This window comes from Pinus tabuliformis, chromosome Q (assembly GCF_031772625.1).
Source record: "Pinus tabuliformis cultivar Carrire ecotype Pingquan chromosome Q, CPIR1, whole genome shotgun sequence".
In the NCBI taxonomy this organism is placed as follows: domain Eukaryota; kingdom Viridiplantae; phylum Streptophyta; class Pinopsida; order Pinales; family Pinaceae; genus Pinus; species Pinus tabuliformis.
In genome coordinates, this window is record NC_142296.1 from 709,701,258 (window position 1) to 709,721,485 (window position 20,228).

Genomic DNA, 20,228 nt, shown 5'->3' on the forward strand with positions numbered 1-20,228 from the left:
CATATAACTGAATTGAATCTGTAATCTCTCAATAACAAAAATACTATAACAACAAAAAAAACCCTAACCCTGAACTAAATAAACTAAACTCAAACTAATTTAAAAAAAAAAAACTATTTTTTTCCAATAAATTATTTTATCAAATATCCAATTATAACTTTAATAACAACTTCTTACCATTAAACTATTAATTCTCCATTCACCATCCAACTTTAAATAATTACATTTTCAAATTACAATTTTAATAACAACTTTTTACCATTAAACTATTAATTTTCCATTCACCATCCAACTTTAAATAATTACATCTTCAAATTTTATCTGTTTTCATTATGCAAAACACATCTTTAAACTTTATAGCTGTTTTCATTATTAAAAACATTCAGAACCATTAAAAGCTATTTAAATTACGTATTATGTTTTCATTATGAAAAAACAGTCAGAACCATTAAAAGCTATTTAGATTAAGTATCTATAAACATAATGGAATTATAATGGAATAAGTTACTGTTATATAATTAAAAAATCATGAATATATTTTTTATAAACTAATTTGAGCCTAAACCTAGATCAACTGGTTTCTTGGATAAAAATAAATACCTTGCGATATTCATAATCCAATTTTCAACGAAATGATTTAAATCTATTCAATTGGCATTTAATGTGCAGTGAATTCTGCATTGTACAGTTAGCATATGTTGAGCATGGGAGGGGAACAACAAAGGGAAAAATGTTCACTGTTGAAACGGATAGAACATGTGCGGGCATAATAGTGTAACTTGGTTAAAGAAATGTCGAGTCTGCCATCCTCTTGTTCAATTCCCTGGGAACATGCAATACATTGATTACTGTCCAATAGAAAATCCCCACACCAATATAAACAACTGTGGCCTTGTCAACTTTTTGTGCAGCTACCCAGAGGCCATTTGCTTGAGAGGTGTGCGATGAATACAATATTCAATGCGTCTGAATGAGGATAATCGTTCATAAAGCGGTAGAACTCTTTAATATTTAGATGAAACGTACCTGCATTAGTCATAACTTGCTGAGCAGACACAGAGATCCCAGCACGCCTGTCACTGCTTCAGACTGTTAAGCAGAATCTGCAAAAGTGGTGGCATCAAAGGAAAGGAAGGAGTCTTCTGGTTAGACCAAAGTTTGACTTGGAAGTTCAAAGAGAGTTTAGCAACCTTGTGAGCTATTATGGCTGTGCAGCAAACGTTGTGAGATTTTCTGCCACAACAAGTACCAGTTGGGTCTGTATTTTGAACACTATTGAAATTTAACGGTTGAATAAGCTTTAACTGTTTATGATTGTTTTCTTGTGTTTATTTCTGAAGTTCGTATTTTTTTCCTACAGAGATCTACAGAAATATATTTTTTAGGCGGATGTTGCAGGAAAGAAATATTAATGCACTAGTATGGGGAAGAAAGGGGGGTCATGGTTCACAGCCGTGAAAAGGGCTTTTAGATCACATGCCAGGGATTCTGAATCCAGCGATTCAAAGAAATCTAATTTTTCCTCCAAAGTTAAAGGCGAAGAACTTGATGCAGGCAAAGAAGAAAAGGTAGGTACTGAGAGCTTTTGCTCCTGCCTTGAGACCTGGTTTCATTTGAGGGCTCTCATGTTTTGAAGAAAATACTTTATCGAATGCTAATGATCTTTTTGTGTCCAGAAAAAAAAAGCCCCAAAAGAGAAGCGTAAATGGGCTTTTGGGAAATCTTCACACCATGACCGCCATGAAAAGGCAGCTTCAGATGTTGATGATTTTCATCCGAAGGAAAAGACTACCAGTAGCCAAGATGAGGTCGCGCCTGTAACTGGAAATGTTGAGAAACATGCCATTGCTGTGGCTGTAGCGACCGCAGCCGTTGCAGAAGCTGCAGTTGCATCTGCTCAAGCTGCTGCTCAAGTTGTTCGTCTGACCCGACCTTCGAACCAGCGGGAAGTAAATGCAAGAGAACTTTGGGAAGTAAATCCAAGAGAACTTTGGGCGGCGACCAAGATACAGACAGCGTTCAGAGGATATCTGGTTAGGAAATTTCAGTGGTTGAATTTTCATTTCGAAAAATGAATACTTGCTCCCATTTCTGAAGCGCAAGATTATTTCCTCTGTAAAAGCCTTCAAGGAGTTTTACAAGAATATCGCCAATCTCTTAATTAACATATTGGTTAATTTCAAGAATGTTTAAAGATTCATCCAGATTCATAAATATGGTTCAGATTTTTCATGTACCTGGTTTTTGTTGTGCCTCGTATTGGTTTTGAATAGGTTTCTCTGGAATCTTTAAACTTCTTGGGTTTCGAATGGATTTTGAATATTGTAATTAACATGTTGGTTAATTTCAAGAATGTTTAAAGATTCATCCAGATTCGTAAATATGGTTCAAATTTTCGTGTACCTGGTTTTCGTTGGGCTTCATATTGGTTTTGAATAGTTTTTTTTTTGGAATCTTTGAGTTCTTCTTGGGTATAGAATGGATTTTGAATATTGTATTTGATTTCATTTTGTTCAGGCCAGGCGAGCTTTGCGAGCATTGAAGGGGCTTGTGAGGTTGCAGGCGCTGGTAAGAGGATATAATGTGAGAAAGCAAACCAATACCACATTACGTTGCATGCAGGCACTTGTCAGAGTTCAGGCGCGCGTGCGGGATCGTCGACTTCGTCTGGCCGAAGAAACTCATCAGTCTGCCCAACGCCCACCTCCTGAAAAACGATATCAGGAGGCCCTTGAAATACGATCTATGGCAAGTGAAAACCGGTTTAAATTTCTCCTAAATCACATATCCTTATTAATATTTAGATTCTGAGCTGCAGTATACATGGTTTGTATATTATATAATATATATTCGTACTGTTGTTATTTTTTGTTAAAGTGTGTCATCGTAATGTATGGTGCAGTCTCATTCGAGAAATGATTTGCAAGAAGATTGGGATGAGAGTGCGAGGACTGTGGAGGAAATTCAAGCAAAAGCTCAAATCAAGCATGAGGCTGCAGTAAAACGAGAAAGAGCCTTGGCCTATGCATTTTCTCACCAGGTATGCATGGAACTGTTTGGCAGGGAACATTACATTACATTTTCTTTTTCATTACATTTTGATTTAACCCAAATTTAAGTTAACGCATCCGTGAAAATAATATTAGTGGACACGGACTTTATGTGCATCCTGCTATATTAATTACATGAAAACCCCACTAATTCAACTGTGTATATTTCAAAATACACACTCAATGGTACTTCCTCGATTTTATTAGTCTCAATAATTCTTTTCTCTCGTCTTCTCATTTTCTTTATTTCTCGAAAGTGATTGTTCAAAACTTTTAAAGTCCGGTCCAGAATGGAATAATATAATCTGTACAGCGGAAGGGACCAGAATTTAATTTGATAACATTGCAACTCAAACAAAGGGAAGGTACAGCATATACTTTGGAACGCTGTAGTCTATCTGTTATACTTTTTGAAGCTTTTCTGGGCGTATCTTCCAAGCATTTTCCGGTACCGCATATATTTTAGAAAGCTGTAGTCTATTTGTTATACTTTTTGAAGCTTTTTAGGGCATATTTTCCTGTGGAATTTGTCCAGAATTGGCTAAGAAGTTGTTGGAATTACGAGTTTGAGATTTAATTCTTTATAAGTAGGCAACTGCCTTGGGGTTTTTCAGGGTGTATATAAACCATGGGGTTTTTCAGGGTGTATATAAACCACAAAAACTCAAGATTTATAAAAAATTATCAAATTGTTACCAAAAACTCCAAAACTTATTCTAGTTAGATAATGCCCAAAGATTCAAACTTTAGTTGGATATGAAAAGAGCATGTTAGATCTTGTTGGGCTCCTGAAGGATTTTGGACAGATGAATGTGCTAATAGCATGTAAGATCTTGTTAGGTTCTGAAAGCATTTTGGACTGCAGTAATATCCATTGTAAAATACCTTGGTAAAATGTTTGCAGCCATGGTTGTCACTGGAGAGACTTGAGAGAAAGCATGCATTGTAGCCCAGCCTTCATTTCTGTTTTTTTTAAGAACTTGATATGCTGTAGCCTAGTGCAGGAAAAGAAGGCAACTAGATATTGCTATAGCCATCTTTCTTGGTCATTTCTGAGATGCTAAGAGATTACAAATTATTTAAGTGCAGAAAGTTATTATTCATATAGATGCCATCTTTCATGAGACAGCACATGTTCAAGTGCAATGACGAGTGCCACGTATTGATTCAACAGCTTCAAGGGTGTACCTATGGAATTTCTCCGGGTGGGAATTAGATCAAAAGTACCCTGCAAATTGAAGAACAAAAGAAACAACCTTATATGAACAGGTTTCAGTTCAACTTTAATGGTCAACAATAAGAAATTAGAGAACTTCTGTTGGGGATCCTGAAATTATTTAGTCTTTCATATGATTTGAGGGTTTATCAAGTGGAGCTGGAAAACTTCTCTTAGGCCTCTTCTGAAATTATTAGTCTTCAAAACTTACAGTTTAACAATTGGAGCCGGAAAAGGGAATTTTTTCTCAAGCCTTAAAGTGAAAAAACATGTCAGATTTTAAACATGCATCACTCATAAATAACAGCAGAGAGGTCAACAAGAAGTAGAGAACCTCTTTAATTATCCTAAAGCCTTCATACACTCGACATTAGTGCTCTTAAAAGGAAGCTCGCCAGAAACATTTAAGTTTTTCCCAGCATTAATGTGGAAACAGGGGTTAGATTTCAGTATGCATCACTCATGGTGGTCAAGTACAGACAATGATGTATTCAAACAGACAAAAGAGAGTTGTTCAAAGTTCAAGTAACTCTTAAAACCTCAAATTTGTTAAACACCTAATTCCAAAGGGGATAAAATATCCAATGTTAAAATGATATAAATCAGTTTAAAAGGTCTAGGGTTAAAATGTATGTTTTCAATTTTCTTTTACACTTTATTCAGTTAATGGAATATAAATGTGCATTTTCACTTTTTTCATCACAGCATGAAAGCTAGAGACTCATTGTGTTAGGTAAATATGTTTATGGCTAAGTTGTAAAGGGGTAAATATTAATTACAAAGCACTAAGTCAATGATTAGTTTATAATTAGCTTATTGCATTTACATCAATCATAATGCCTTTATTCTCATGTCCATTAAATATCACTTTATTTCATCCAACAGGCCGTTGTATGAAGCCCGTTAAGCCTGATAAACTTCATACGGCCCGTTAAGCCTAAACTTCATACAGCCCGTTAAGCCTAATAAGTGCATTGATCTTTACGCCTAAGACAACGAGCCTAATAATTGCATTGATCTTTACCCTTAACACAATGATTTGCATGGTGAAATTAACTACTACTTTACCTTTACCTAATTGTGAAAATGTTTGAACTTGCCTGCATAGTTTTTGAATTATGTAGGCTTTTACACTTCATTGAGTTACATCCTTTACTCTTCATTTCAAAATACGTAAGCTTTGCCAGGTCAAGTTGCATACATTCTCTTTCTTTTGTAAAGAAAATCCATTCCATGTAGCGACATCTCTCTCATGCTATGCAGCCTAAGGACCCGAAACTAAGCTTGTGCAATGTTGATGGTGCCCAAACTCGGTTCAGAGCCCTGGTTTATGAAAATTCAATTGAAAAATGTTAATCTAGTTCTTAATTTCTTCTTCTGTTTTTCGTTTTCTAGCTGTGGAGGTCAGGGACAAAGGCAGGAGCATCGACATTCTTAGAAGGCGATTCTGACAAAGCCCATTGGGGTTGGAGTTGGCTAGAGCGCTGGATGGCTGCAAGGCCATGGGAAAGCAGAACAGTGGAAAAAGACTGCAGAAGTGCAGATGAAATAGCGGTGAAAACTGTAGAAGTCGACATGGCAAGATCAAATTCAACTACAAACAACAGATCACGCCACCATTCACAGCCCCCACCAAATAGCTTCTTGTCTTCCCCTGGTCGAAAATCCCATCATTATCAGTCTCCCGTAACACCATCACCAGCTGCAAGATCTGCAACACATGTTCGTTCAGCAAGTCCCAGATCATGTGGTGGGCGAAAATCAAATTCAAATTACAACGAAGAAATTCACACTCCCGCCAGCTTATCCAGCGGGCCTAGACTTGGTTCAAGGCGTACCACCGTTCTAGATTATACATCTGTACATGATGATTATAGCTATGCATATTCACCTGCTGTTCCTAACTACATGACTGCCACTGAGTCTGCAAGAGCCAAAATTCGTTCACAGAGTGCACCTAGGCAGCGGCCTGCAACTCCTGAAAAGGAACGCTTGAGTTCAGTAAAGAAAAGGCTCTCGTTTCCTGCTGTTGCTACAGATGCCAGTTCAATGGCTAGCTCTGCTGTGGCCCGCAAGAGCCCAAGTCTGAGGAGCCCAAGCCTGAAGAGCATGCCTGGTCCTATAAGAATAGAGAGATCAAACTTTTCAGCCTCTGAAAGCAACAATGGAGAAGAAACAACCCCTTCATCTATTGGGGATCTAAGAAAATGGCTGAGATGATTACTACAGCCAATGTGTTTATTCTACTTGTCATCATTAGGTCAGGGTTTGTATTAGCATAAAGTTGACAAAAGTCTCATTAGCTCAGTTGATTGAGATTTTTTGTATTGCATGAAATTTTCCAGGTTACCAGACTCACTGTTATTAGGTTACCAGACTCACTGTTATTTGCTCGTGTTTGAGACACTAATTTGATCTTGGGTCAATGACAAATATATATGTTGTTGTATCGTCCACTGGATTAACATAATTATTAGTACACAAAGTTGTGTAAGTTCTCACTCTTCACCGTGATGTATATCCAAGTTTCCAGTTTAACCAAGAATTTTACATAATGTCATGCGTTTGCTTGCATATGATATTGTACACTCACATGGTTTTGTTCATGCAAGTTTGAATTTATGTGAGCAATTTATTTTCCAAAGGCTATATGTTTCTTCAACTGCAATCTATTAAAACATGTTATGTTATTAAACAATTTTTCTTTATTTTATTTTTCAGCACAAGTCCAATAAGTAAATCTCTAAAGATTTCAGCTAATTCAAATTGTAATTTTAATTTCAAGCCTGAAGCTTACTATTTCAATATTGTCACGGCCCCAATTCGTTTTTCCCGATTGGAGTAACTCGAGTAACTTGCGGCAGCGGCTAAACGACTACACTTAACTTTTTCCATTCCGTTTTCCGGACTATGTCTACATTCATCTTCTTTCATTTCTTATTAACTGTTATGTGTGGAATTCATAACATAAAACAATTCCAACAATTATGCAAGAGACAATTCAACACTTCAACGAATCATGAATCTTTTATATAAAATTCTGTTTACAAATATTACATGATAGGGAGGTCATTGTCTCAACTCGTTTTACAAATTTCACCGGGTCGGCTTCCCCGTCGGGTCTGCACGCCCAACCATTTGCACGACCCGATCGCAGAAGGTCGACTGGTCTACTACACACGTCGCACCAACGACCCAACCCACAGACTTCGCTTGCCGTGTTTGCTTCACCTGTGCCTACGCCCACTGTGTCAACATACACTAGCACCCTTGATGTTGCAACCCACTAGTCCGTGTCACCCTGACATGGGTTTGCGGTCCGCCCGCCTTGAGGCGCCTACCAGACCTGACCTGAGCTGCACCCACTGCACTAATTGCACTTGCCTTGCAGGGTCATCTGCCGACTGCAATTCTTGTAACTTTCGGTCAAGTTCGAACTCCCATCTCACCACCTTATGACATAGATGCTCCGTGTTCGAAGATCTCCCTCCATCATTCGGTTCTCCAATTTATATGGTCACCATCGTGTCTTGAGGGGCTTCGGCCTATCAAGTTGATTCGACCCAACACGCTCATGGCACCCCTTCAACACGTTGGCCTGCCAACATAAGTCGTCCACCACTCGCTATAAAGTCACCACGGTGACTCTCCAACACTTAGTCAAATTTCCACTTTTCTTCACCGCTCGGTTTTATGCGTCCAAGTGTGCACTCCTTGTGGCACTTTGCCAAATGCGCATGTCAAGTTTTCGTATGCTCGTCGTGTTGACTCACTCGGGCGCCATTCCCAGTGACGACCACCTGTCACACGACTTGGGGCGCACTCATCCATTGCACAGGGGCACACTTGTTGCACATCGGTTAAACGCGCTTGTGTTGGGCACCCGACTCACCCGAGGGCAATGATGTCCTTTGGGGTCCTAACATCCTTCCCCACCATGAGTCATTGCCATCCTCGACAATCCTACTGACCTCATTAGGTCAACATCATACTCAACAATTTCCTTCTTCCACCTCCACAGCGAATCCTTTGTTTCCCATCTACTCTCCTCTGGTGCATTCTTCCATCGAACAAAGAACTCCCATTGTGTGGTATTCCCAACACCCATAGTCTGAAGATCCAAAATCAGGTTTGGTCTGTCCACAATCATCGCTGACCTTTTCGGTGGTGCTATCCTCTCAGGATGATGTGCATCAAGTTGATATCTGTTGCGTTGACTCATATGGAACACGTGGTTTGGAAGCTCCAACTCATAAACAACTTTCCTAACTCGCTTCTTCACTCGGAATGGCCCTTCATACTTGTCAAAGATCTCGCAGTGTTTTTCGGTCGCTGAAATTGATTTCCGGTGATCCACAGAAAAACCATATTCCCAACTAAAGTGTGCGTCCCTTTTATCCTTATCCGCCCATTTCTTCATCCTCCTTATAGCATCATGCAAGTGCACCCGTGCTAACTCCAAGGTCTCCTCCCATGCTGTCAAGAATTTCTTCGCATATTGACTCCTTATAAATCCGAGCAACTGCACTCGTGCTAACTCCAAGGTCTCCTCCCATGTTGTCAAGAATCTCTCTGCATGTTGACTCCTCATAAATCCTCTCGGTAGCACAGTTTGTGGAGCAATTGGTCCCTGTCCTTTAACCAACTCAAATGGACTATACCCGACTGCGGAACTCTTTTGCATATTGTAGCTAAACTGAGCTACATCCAAGAGTTCAGGCCAATTCCTCTGATCAACCATCACATAATGTCTCAAGTAGTCTTTCAACTGTGCATTAATCCGTTCAGTCTGCCCATCTGTCTGTGGATGGTAACTCGAACTTAATAGCAACTCTGTCTTGACCAACTTGAACAAAGTGGTCCAAAATCTTCTTGTAAATCGCGGATCTCGGTCAGACACAATACTCAATGGCATCCCCCAATATTTCATAATATGTTTGAAGAATAACTTAGCAGTGTTCTCAGCCCCACATGGTATCTTCATCGGAATGAAGATGACATACTGGGAAAAATGATCAACAATAACCATAATCTCATTATACCCCCACACCTGCGGTAACTGAGTGATGAAGTCCATCGAAACACTTATCCATGGTATTTCTAGAATCGGTAAAGACTACAACAATCCTACCTATCTCTGGTTATCCGATTTCTCCCGCTGACAAATGATGCACGTATGCACATATTCTTGTACATCCTCCCTCATCTTCTCCCAAAAGTACTCCCTTTCCAACAATGCCAAAGAACGACGCTGCGCTTGGTGGCCAACCCATGGAGAATCGTGGCACTACTTCAAGAGGTGCCTCCCAAGTCCGGATGACTTCAGAATGTAAAGCCAGTTCCCATAGAACAAGAGTCCATCTCATAGGAGAAATTTCCGAGTCTTCCCCTCCTTCACCTGCTTCAGAAAGCTCTTCGCTTGAATATCGGTCTCCACACTAGCTTGAAGTCTATTCTACATCTCATCGGCCATCTGTATTTGACTCCTATTGCGCTCAACCCGGTCCTCTCCCTACTCAAGTGTAACTAACTGTCCCTTCTTGCTGAGGGCATCTGCAACTGCATTGAGTCTCCCCAGTGTATACTCAATAGTCATGTTGAACTCTACCAAGAAGTCTTGCCAACAAGCCTGCTTCGCTGACAACTTCGGTTGGGATGCAAAATAACTCGCTGCAACATTGTCAGTCTTGACAACAAAAGGTTTTCCAATCAAGTAATGTCTCCATGTCTGCAAACAGCGGATGATCGCAGTGATCTCCTTCTCATGAACTAGATATTGTCGCTCTCTATCATGCAACTTCCGACTCTCATATGCCACCAGAGGCCCATCCTGCAAGAGTATTCCCCCTATTGCAAAATCTGAAGCATCAGTGTGCGCCTCAAACGGTTTCTCAGGTAGCCTTAGTATCATTGTTGTAACCATACTCTTCTTCAAATCTTCGAATGATGCTCAACACTTCTCCGTCCAATTCCATCACTTATCCTTCTTCAGAAGGTCTATTAGTGGTGTAGTCACCTTGAAGTACCCCTCTACAAACTTTTGTTGGTAGTTGGTCATCCCCAAGAACACCCTCATATCATGGACATTCTTCGGTTTGACCCAATCCTCGATCGCCTTCACCCTGCTCGGCTCCATCCGTATGTGACCTTGACCCACAATGTGTCCAAGGAACAGAATCTCGGTCTGGGCAAACATACACTTCGACTTCTTCAAGTACCACTGATTTTTCTTTAGTGCCTCAAACACCAAAGCCAAGTGCTTTTTATGATTCTTCATGTTATCACTGAATATCACAATGTCGTCCAAGTATATTACTACGAATGAATCCAAATATGGACGCAAAACATCATTCATTAAAGTGCAAAACGTAGCAAAGAGCGTTGCACAACCCAAAAGGCATGACAAGGAACTCAAAACTTCCATACCTGGTCACAATCACAGTGTTCTTCTCATCCCCCTTTGCTATCTGCACCTGATAAAATCCATGCCTCAAGTCCAACTTGGAAAACACTGGGGCTTTCACAAGCTTGTCGAAGCAATCAAGCTTTCACAAGCTTGTTGAAGCAATCCGCAACAAGTGGTAAATGATATATGTTCTTTATCGTCTGCTTGTCAAGAGCACGATAATCACATCACATCCACAACTCATTCATTCCTTTCTTCTTCTGGAACAATTCATGAGCACCATATGGGGACCTTGAAGGTCGTATGAAACCCGCATCAGTGAAATCATTCAACTGTCGTTTCAACTCCTCCAACTCTGGTGAGCTTTCGCCGGAGGTTGCTTCCTTGGCTTTAGCTCAATGTTATGGTCCACTACACGTCTCAGTGGAAGTACTTTCGACAACTCATCGGGAATCAAAATTTGCATATTTGTCCAATACATCGGAAATCTCCGCTGGAATAGGGATCTGTTACCGGGAAAAGTGTCTATTTAGAACTGCTCTATCCCACTAAGGTGTGACAGCTGCCTTAGAAACAAACAGAGAAAAACTATTTTTGTATTTCCTTTATGAACTATAGATAGAGAGGAATAGGAAGAACCAACCTGTGTCTTGCGCTAATCCTTTGATCCAATCTCTCTCTTCTTTGACAGCTTCCAGCTACCTGCTCCTTTACTTGCCCAGCTTCACCAAGTACCTGTAAGATCAGAAAAGAAGAACACTATACAAAGACATGGATCTATATTCATAAAAAACTTAGGATCAGATTTAAGTTAACCATACAAATGTAACAAGCATCAATGATACAAAAGCATGGAGGAAAAACTCAAATAGTTTTTATTGATAAACAAGAAAAGATCCAGGAGGAGTTACAACCGATGGTTCCTGACCCAACATCAACTTCCCAGCAAAGAAGCCCCTCTTCACCTCCAACAAAGCATAGATCACCCAATACTCTGATGTTTGTCTCAAAACCAACAGCAATTCCTTACAATGTGCAAAATTCCAGCCCCCTGGATCTCTGGGATGAGGGATCCATATATAGATATGTGTAAGGAGGATGAGTCAGCGTGTGATTTGATTAGTGTCTTCTCTCTGTCAGTTCTTGCTTCCACTTGGAGACTGAAGGCCTCTTACTCATCCTTGGTCGAATTCAGTGACGTAAGGGTCATAGGAGAAGATTTTGGAAGCTTCCATTGTCTCTCCACCTCGCGGAATGACACTGCCATTTGTCATTTCTCGCCCAACGCACCCTCATAGTGCATTTAGGTGCATTGCAACGCACCTAGCCAGTGTATTTAGGTGCAATGCAACGCACCTAGCCAGTGGAGTAGCTGAAATGATCGTGTTTTGACTTATTCTGAGCAGTTTCTGGTGGAGAACTTCTAGGAGACGTTATAATTTGTTGACCTTGTTCCTTTAGGGGTTAGAACAACACTTTTAGGGACTTAGGAGCCCTTGGTTTATGGACATTTCATGCTTGGAGTTGTAAGGCACAAAAATGTCTATAACAGTTGGCCCCTAAAGTATGAGGCCGTTAACCTTTTGGTGTCGGGTGAAATGCTTTATTATGAGGATCCGAAGTTCTTTCAATGCTGGGAGGAGACCTGTAATAAGATACAATACAATACATTATCTTCATACTGTTTTTCATGATCTAGCTGAGGCGGGCATTCCCATGCTCAACTTTATAAATTCATTCTCATGTACATAGGACAGACAATCGTCTGATTGTAGACTGATGATTCTGATAGAGCCATCATCCTTTGGTAGGATGATTATCTGTGCTGCAATGCTGTACATTTAATGTCTTTATTTCCCTGGATATATATCACAGCCCGGATGGATGAAACTAGATCTGGGGTCTTCAATCTCGTCCGATCTTCACTCGAAGTACAAGTCGATCCATGTGAGAAATGTTTTGAAGTCGAACATGGAAAGACATTGCTTGATTACCAGTCAATGATGTAAACTGTTAACAAGGGTGAGAGGAATCACCGATAATGATAATGATCCTCAAGGTACTGCAGTACAATTCACGTGGTGTGAATAAGGACTTGGCGTCAAACACCACGCAAAATCTTTCGGTCGAAGGTCATTGATGTAAACCTGTCGCCGGAAGTGAGAAACTTGCCATTGAGGCATGCAAGCTTCAAAGTACTAAATGGGGTGTTCCTAGACCAACTTCTTCGATAATGAGCTGATGTCGACAAGAAGTGATCCGTCACAGGAGGGCCTTAATGAATCCCACATCAATGACACGGAACGGAGCAAATGATTTTGATGGAGGTGAAAACGATCTGATGATATACGGTTCAGGGTGGCGGTCATGAAAAAATGGAGTATAATGTATGGTAGTGGGTGGGACACAGGTGGCTTCTCTGGATGACTTCTCTTGAACATGTCGGCGACACTGATGTGATGGATTGGTAGCATTAACCCCAAATGTGGATGGTATGGTGTGACCATGGCGATGTGACCGGTGAATGAAACAACCCAACCCGACTCGGACACGGAGTGGAAGTGTCATGTTCAAGAGCGACTTGCTACCAATAAAGATTCTTTGAGTTTTCTTCCCAATTTTTCCCCAGTCATTGCTGACCAGTACCTCTTTATTTTTGTCAAGCTTGAGGAGGATAACATATGCTTGTTCTATAATTTGCCCTTCGGGCAAACCCATTGCTATGTTTTAACGAGCCTAGCGATAGTGAAACTCATTCTCGTCTAAAGACAAGTTTGTCGCTATTAATCTTTTTAACGAGTTTAACGACAAAGATAACTCGGTCCTTTTCAATTTTAGAGAGTCTGAAAAGGTACGTAAAGGTAACTCCAAAATTCATTTTTCGTCATCTAATCCCTTAAGTCCGAAAAAGTATAAAACAATACAGAAGGGATGAATTTTCGATAGTTTTAACGAGCCGAACAAAACAAGCACTCGATCTTTTTGTGCAATAATCCCTCAGGTCCAAAAAGATTAAAATCTAGATGAAGGATAGCACTTCCTGTCCCTTTAACGAGCTGGAAGGCCAAGGACTCGGCAATCTTTTCATATTTTACGAGTGAGTTGAAAAGAGCTTAAAGAAGACTCGTCTTTTGAGGAACGAGTGATAAAATGGGTAGCAGCTGATTCCATGTAAGGTTTGGAATTTTCCAATCACGGCAGTGTCACAAGGATGGCTAGTGAAATCACTCTTCGCAGCTGTCCCTCAAAATGGGTAAACAATCAAGTGGAGGTGAATGATCGGCCAATGAAAAAGTGGAGGTGACGGTGCAAACACGACCAAGGCTTTAATGGCTGAAGTACTTCATTCACGGTGGTTATTTACCGGGGAATAGTTCATTTTTTAACGAGCTTAAACGCGGGTGGAAACATTTGCTCGATGCGGGTTTATTTTTTAACGAGCTTGAACCTTGCGGTAACACTGCTCGATTAGATGGTCTTGTTTTGATTTTACCATAAATAGCTTTGTCCTTTCAGAGATCGTACTGTATTTTCAACTGCTTCATCAAACTAGTCAGAAATGAACAATATTTGCTTGAAAACGAGTTAAAACGCTAATATTTTACTTTGAACTACGTAAAAGTAATTAAAAAGTGTTTTTTACCTCTCATTTTACCATTTCATTTGAACTTGGTTTGTTGGAGCTTTGGAGGTGCTTTTCCCCCTCGATTTTCATCAGTTGATTTCGGGAGATTCTGTGGACGATTCTCGGCGCCGTCTGGACCAGGTATGAGCTAAATCTGAGCTTTTTCATTTCATGGTTTCCATTTTGCATTTTGAGCTTGATTCCTAGCTTTTCTGAGCCCATGGGGTTTAAGGAACTCGTTCTGCCGTCAACGCACCCTCAGTGTATCGAAACCTGTGTTGAATGTTGGCCTGTCTAAAGGCTATCTGACATTCAACGCACCTAGAACACTGCTGCAAGTGCGTTGGGCGCAAAAAGGGAATTTGATGCACAATTTTTGATGGAATTTTTGCCTGCTTCTCACCAAAATCAGGACCTAACTCCTCTCTTGTTTGTTTTTCAAAGATTTTTGGAGTAAGATGACCATTACATGGCGAGAACGTGAGCATGAAGAAGAGGACATGCTTGCCCTACATGATCCAGTTACGGTGAACGCGCTGCGGAATTGTGGCTTGCTGATGTTCTTTCGCATTTCTAGCATGAGACAGCAGATCAACTTACTGCAGTATTTGCTCGATGCTTGGGATCCTACCAATCAAGTTTTCCAGATCAGGGGCAAATCTATCCCCTTGACTGCAGTAGACATCTATTTCTTGACTAGCTTGTCGAGGCGGGGGTGCCCCCATCTCTTTGTCAGGGTCGGCTCGAGGAGGGGATTCTGTGAGAGATTATGTCCGTCGGTACTGCAGAGAAGGATCTCAGCCGAGTAAAGACGGCAAGATCATCATCCGTGATGTCACTGACAGGGCCCTTAGGACTATTCTGTTTACTTTTGGTAGGATGGCCGGTAGTGCGTCTCTTCATGTAGCCAATCGATCTTATATGCAACATGCCTTGGAATGCTTCCAACCGAAGGTGTTCAACTGGTGCGACGCAGTACTTCTTGTGATGAAAGAACAGCTGACCAAGATAAAGAGCGGGAGGTTGAAGAACTTTGGGTATGGTTCTATTTTGACCGCCTTTGCCTTGGAGAAGATACCACTGATGCAGCCGCAGTACATTGCACTCGATTTACCTTCTCCTACTGAACCACGTATGCAGAGATGGGTTGACCATATGTCTAGGCATGCCGGCCAGTCTCAGATTTCATTTTCTGATACCTTCTTCAGGTGGTTTGATCGTCAGGAGATGGTTTATTCTGAGTATCCATACGCTGGCATGGACTTCCGGGGTGATCCAGATTTAGTACTGCCGGATGGCGAGCAGTGGGGCGCCATTGGTAAAATCTTTGACCATATTGTTGTTTATCGTTTTTTGTTTATAATGTCCTTGTGCTTTATTCTATCAAGACTTTAATCAAACTCATGTGTACATGCAGATGTTGGTCCCGTTCGTCCAGTGGTTCACTTGAGAGTACCAGCTGCTGCCCCAGCAGGAGAGGCCGTTGGAAGGGCTATTCTTCGTGACCTCGATGTGGCCGAGACTCTCACAGCTTTGCAGGAGCAGGTTGAGGGCCTCACTCTCGGTATTCCAGATGTGAGGACCGACGAGCTACCTTTGCGGTTACAGTGGCATACAACTGGTGTGCCCAGATGATGGACTCGTCTCCTACGCATGATCGCACAGGCTGTGACTTGCTATCACGAGCATCATTAGACTAGGGTGCCCCCTAGCATTTTGAGTTTTTGGGTCGTTTGACCGATTTTGTTTTGGTTACAGAACATTATGTGTAAACCATAAACAGTTATATATATTTTTGATTTTCGGAGTTTTATTTTGGTTGAGCTACATGATCCACATGCAAAACATTGATGATGTGTTTCTTTTTATACATGTTGCAAATGTCTATCTAACACATAGTTTGCTAATGAGTCAGTTAATGTGTTTAAGTTTCTGGAAATATGTTGATATTGAATAAGATCAAATTGTCTTTTCAAAATCTTAACCCTTAGGAACATGCGATAAATAGCTGGGTTTCGGACGGAGTATATACCATTGAGTTGTAGTATTACGAGTTGTGAGTCTAGCCTGACAGTTAGTCGACGTATACCATGAGTGATGGCATCAGAGAGAAACTCTATCAACGCGCTATATTCAGCGATGTTATTCATTGATCGACCAATACATACACCTCTGAAACTTACTAACTCCCCGCTTGGATCAAAAATGGCCCAAGCTGCGGAGGACAGGTTCCGCGAACTACGACTCGCTCCGTCGGCGTATCCAACACATGGCTCCAATAGGTTTGACATCTGCAATAAATGTAAAAAGTGGATTACTTGACCTAAACAAACACTTTAGCGAAAACAAAAACATAACAAAAGCATACTGGTTACCATTACGCATAGTAACGCTTGAGGTACAACCCATTACGAGGTTGCGCCAGTGGAATTCCGTCATAATCCATTAACTCGTAGGCTCCTTTTGCTAACACTCGTTTAACAATATAGGGGCCCATCCATAAAGACTTAAATTTACCTGCTCTCAATTTATTGGATTCTTGGTCGTAAAGCAAGACCAAGTCACCTTCTGAGAAGACACGGGGTTTGACATTTTTGTCGAACTGCGCCTTGACTCGTTTCTTATGGGCTTCGTTAGCCAAAGCGGCGTCACGACGGGTTTCGTCCAATTGGATTAATTCCAAGAAACGAGCCTCTTCTTCTGAAGTTCCGGGGAGGAGATCAATTGCGAGTTTGAGAGACGAGATTTCACACTGGATTGGTAAGACTGCTTCCAGGCCATATACCAGTTGGAAGGGTGTGAACCCGGTTGCATTCTTTACCGATGTTTGGTAAGCCCACAAAGCTGAGTACAAGATTAGGTGCCATCTTCTTTTGTGAACTCCGATCATCCTTTGCAGCATGCGTTTCAGGACCTTGTTGATCGCTTCAACTTGTCTGTTGGCTTGCGGATAATATGGAGTAGAGCTGTCGTGAGACAACCCTAGTTTGGCAGCTAATTCGACCATCATGTGATTGCGAAAATGCGATCCATGATCTGTGACTATAGCCTGTGGTACGCCGAATCTGGCGACTACATGATTGAAAAAGAAGATGGCAGTTGTTTTACCAGTATTATCTAATGTAGGCATCGCCTCGGCCCATTTGGTAAAATAGTCAACTGCGACTATGATATACCCATGCCCCTCGGTCGAGGTGGGGTTACATGTCATGAAATCGATGCCCCATTTGGCGAATGGCCCAACAGCAACTATTGGCTGTAGAGGTGCGGGTGGTCTTCTGGTTTTGCTATCAAAAATTTGACAAGCATGGCAACTTCTGACTGCGGTTATGCAATCTTTGAACATTGTTGGCCAGAAGTATCCTGCTCGTAAAATTTTTGTGCTGTAGCATATCCAGATTGATGCCCCCCACACGCGCCTGAATGACACTCATTCAGGACTTTTTCGGCCTCCTCATGGGTGAGGCACCTTCTGAGAACTGTATCGATACCACGACGGTAAAGTGTATCACCGACGATCATGTAGTCTTTTGCTTGGTATTGAATACGTTTTTGTTCAGAGTGGGAGGTGTTTGGCCTAAATTTTTGGGTTTGGAGATAAATGATTATATCCCCATACCACTCATTGCTTGTAGATATCAGAAACAAACTTTCATCCACGATTGATTATTCGGATGTTTCATCGTTGGACGACGATGGGAGATCGCATAATAATTCTGCGAAAACTAAAGCTTTCTTTGACTTGGATTTTACAAATTCCAGATCGAACTCTTGTAGGATTGCTATCCATTTTGAGTATTTGCCCCCCAGTAACTGTCGCGACAATATATAAGTCATGGGGTTGCAATCTAACAGAATGGTAGTTTTCCGAAAGAGGACATAGTGTCGAAATCTTTGTATCGCTTGAACAGCTGCAAGCGCTAGCTTTTCAACGTAAGAATATTTGATTTCTGTATCATTTAAGTTTTTACTTAAATAATATATAGGATGCTCAATTCCATCGACTTCTTGAACTAAAACCATTGCGATGGTCGTATCTGCTGCAGCCAGATACAGGTTAAAATCTCTTTGATAATCAGGGGCGTACATTAATGATGCTTTCATTAGGGAATCTTTTAAAGCATCAAAGGAAGCTTGCGCAACCTGATCCCAGACAAAGGGTACCTCTTTTTTCAAAAGACGCGTATAACCTTTAGCAAGTTCGGCGTAATTTGGAATGAACCTCCTCAGAAAGTTTGCTTTCCCTTGGAGCTTCTGAATCTGAAGCAAATTCGAAGGTGGAGGCAAATTTATGATTGCTTGGACTTTACATGGGTCGAGACGAATCCCATCCTTGGAGACTACAAAGCCAAGTAAACGACCAGAACTGACGCAAAATACACATTTGTGCGGATTGAGTCGTATCTTGTAGTGTCGGCAACGTAGAAATATCACTCTTAAATGTTGCGGATGATCAGTCCGCTTTCGCGAATGAGCCGGAAGGTCATCGAGGTATGGTTGAACGATGTTTTTGATGTCATGGAAGCGATAATTCATTGCCCTCTGAAACGTCGCCCCTGCGTTCTTTAAACCAAAGGGTAATTTTCGATATGCGAATGTGCCCCACGAGCAAATAAATGCAGTGTTTGACTGGTCCTGTGGGTGGATATTTATTTGATTATACCCAGAGAATCCATCCATGAATGAAAAGATTTCGCATTCGGCGCATTCATCAATTATCTGGTCAATGAAGGGTGTAGGGTAGTTGTCTTTCGGACAAGCTTGATTTACATCCCTATAATCGACGCACACTCTAATTGTCCATTGTTTTTTCATAACAGGGACAATATTCGATACCCAATCGGTTAGAGGAACCGGGTAGATGAAACCAGCATGGAGAAGTTTTTCAACTTCTGCCTTAATGGTAGCGGTTTTCTTGGGGTGCACCTGTCTTAGCCGTTGTCGTACTGGTTTGACATCTGGATACATCTTAATTTCGTGTTCAACGATACTCGAGTCAATGCTTGGCATTTCACTATATGACCAAGCAAAGACATCTCTGAATTCGCGAAAAAGAGCGTTATATATTTTCAGTTCTGATGGAGAAAAACATTTGCCAACATAAATATTCTCTACAACATCTGATTTGGTCGAGATATTTATGGCTATAGTCTCTTCAATGTTGGACAAGTTTCGCTAGGAATCCACCGTATTTACAGTATTTGACAGAAAATCAAAGACTGAAGGATGATAAAGGTCATTTTGAGTATCTTCTCCACAATCCGGAAGAAGAGAACGATGGTGGGAATCATTCCATGGTGCTCCTTCAATTACCATTGATTGGACAATTCCTTCGTCGGTGACATGCACTCGCGACCAAGGATCTGAAGGAGTACCATATTCTCTAGACCTATCTATCCAAACACTTGATGAGCGTTGATTTGGGTTTGCCTCCCATGCTAGGAACATTGATTGCTATAATATTTCCGTTGGGCTTGGGGGCAAAACCACTGCATGATCCATGTCGATATCGTTTTCTGAGATCTTTGTAGAAGATATCATGTTGCAGGTTCCTATCGACGCTACTTCCGCCAAATTGATTGGAGGTGGAAGAGCGAAAGTTCCCATTAGTATAGGATCTTTTAGTAGGCCTACTCCGATATTCTGAAGCGAATGGGGGCTTCCATGGATCATGGGAATGCTTCCAGTAACTTGAGAACCATTGGGGAGGAAGTTTTGTTGATCGACGATTGTAATCCCTCCTTGAAAGGGAAATGCAATCTTTCTAAAATAGGTCGACACAACAGCTGCCATGGCATATATCCATGGTCTTCCTAGTAGGATGTTGTAATCAAGATTCCCATCGATGACTTCAACATCTATTTCTACCGTTTTCCCTCCTAGTTCAACTTTCAAGTTATTTAGGATACCATATGGGGTATATGTCCTTCC

General features: G+C 41.1%; 1 protein-coding gene across 1 annotated transcript; it reads left to right on the forward strand.

Annotated features, from left to right (window-relative positions):
• The first annotated feature begins 723 nt into the window (after positions 1–723).
• Positions 724–6,821, forward strand: LOC149221516 (protein IQ-DOMAIN 17-like). The gene is made up of 6 exons (XM_089385129.1): positions 724–1,256; positions 1,361–1,568; positions 1,677–2,033; positions 2,518–2,748; positions 2,903–3,040; positions 5,662–6,821. Exons 2-6 carry the CDS (start codon positions 1,422–1,424, stop codon positions 6,484–6,486), a joined length of 1,698 nt encoding a protein of 565 aa, XP_089241255.1. The 5' UTR covers positions 724–1,256; positions 1,361–1,421; the 3' UTR covers positions 6,487–6,821.
• The last annotated feature ends 13,407 nt before the right edge of the window (positions 6,822–20,228 follow it).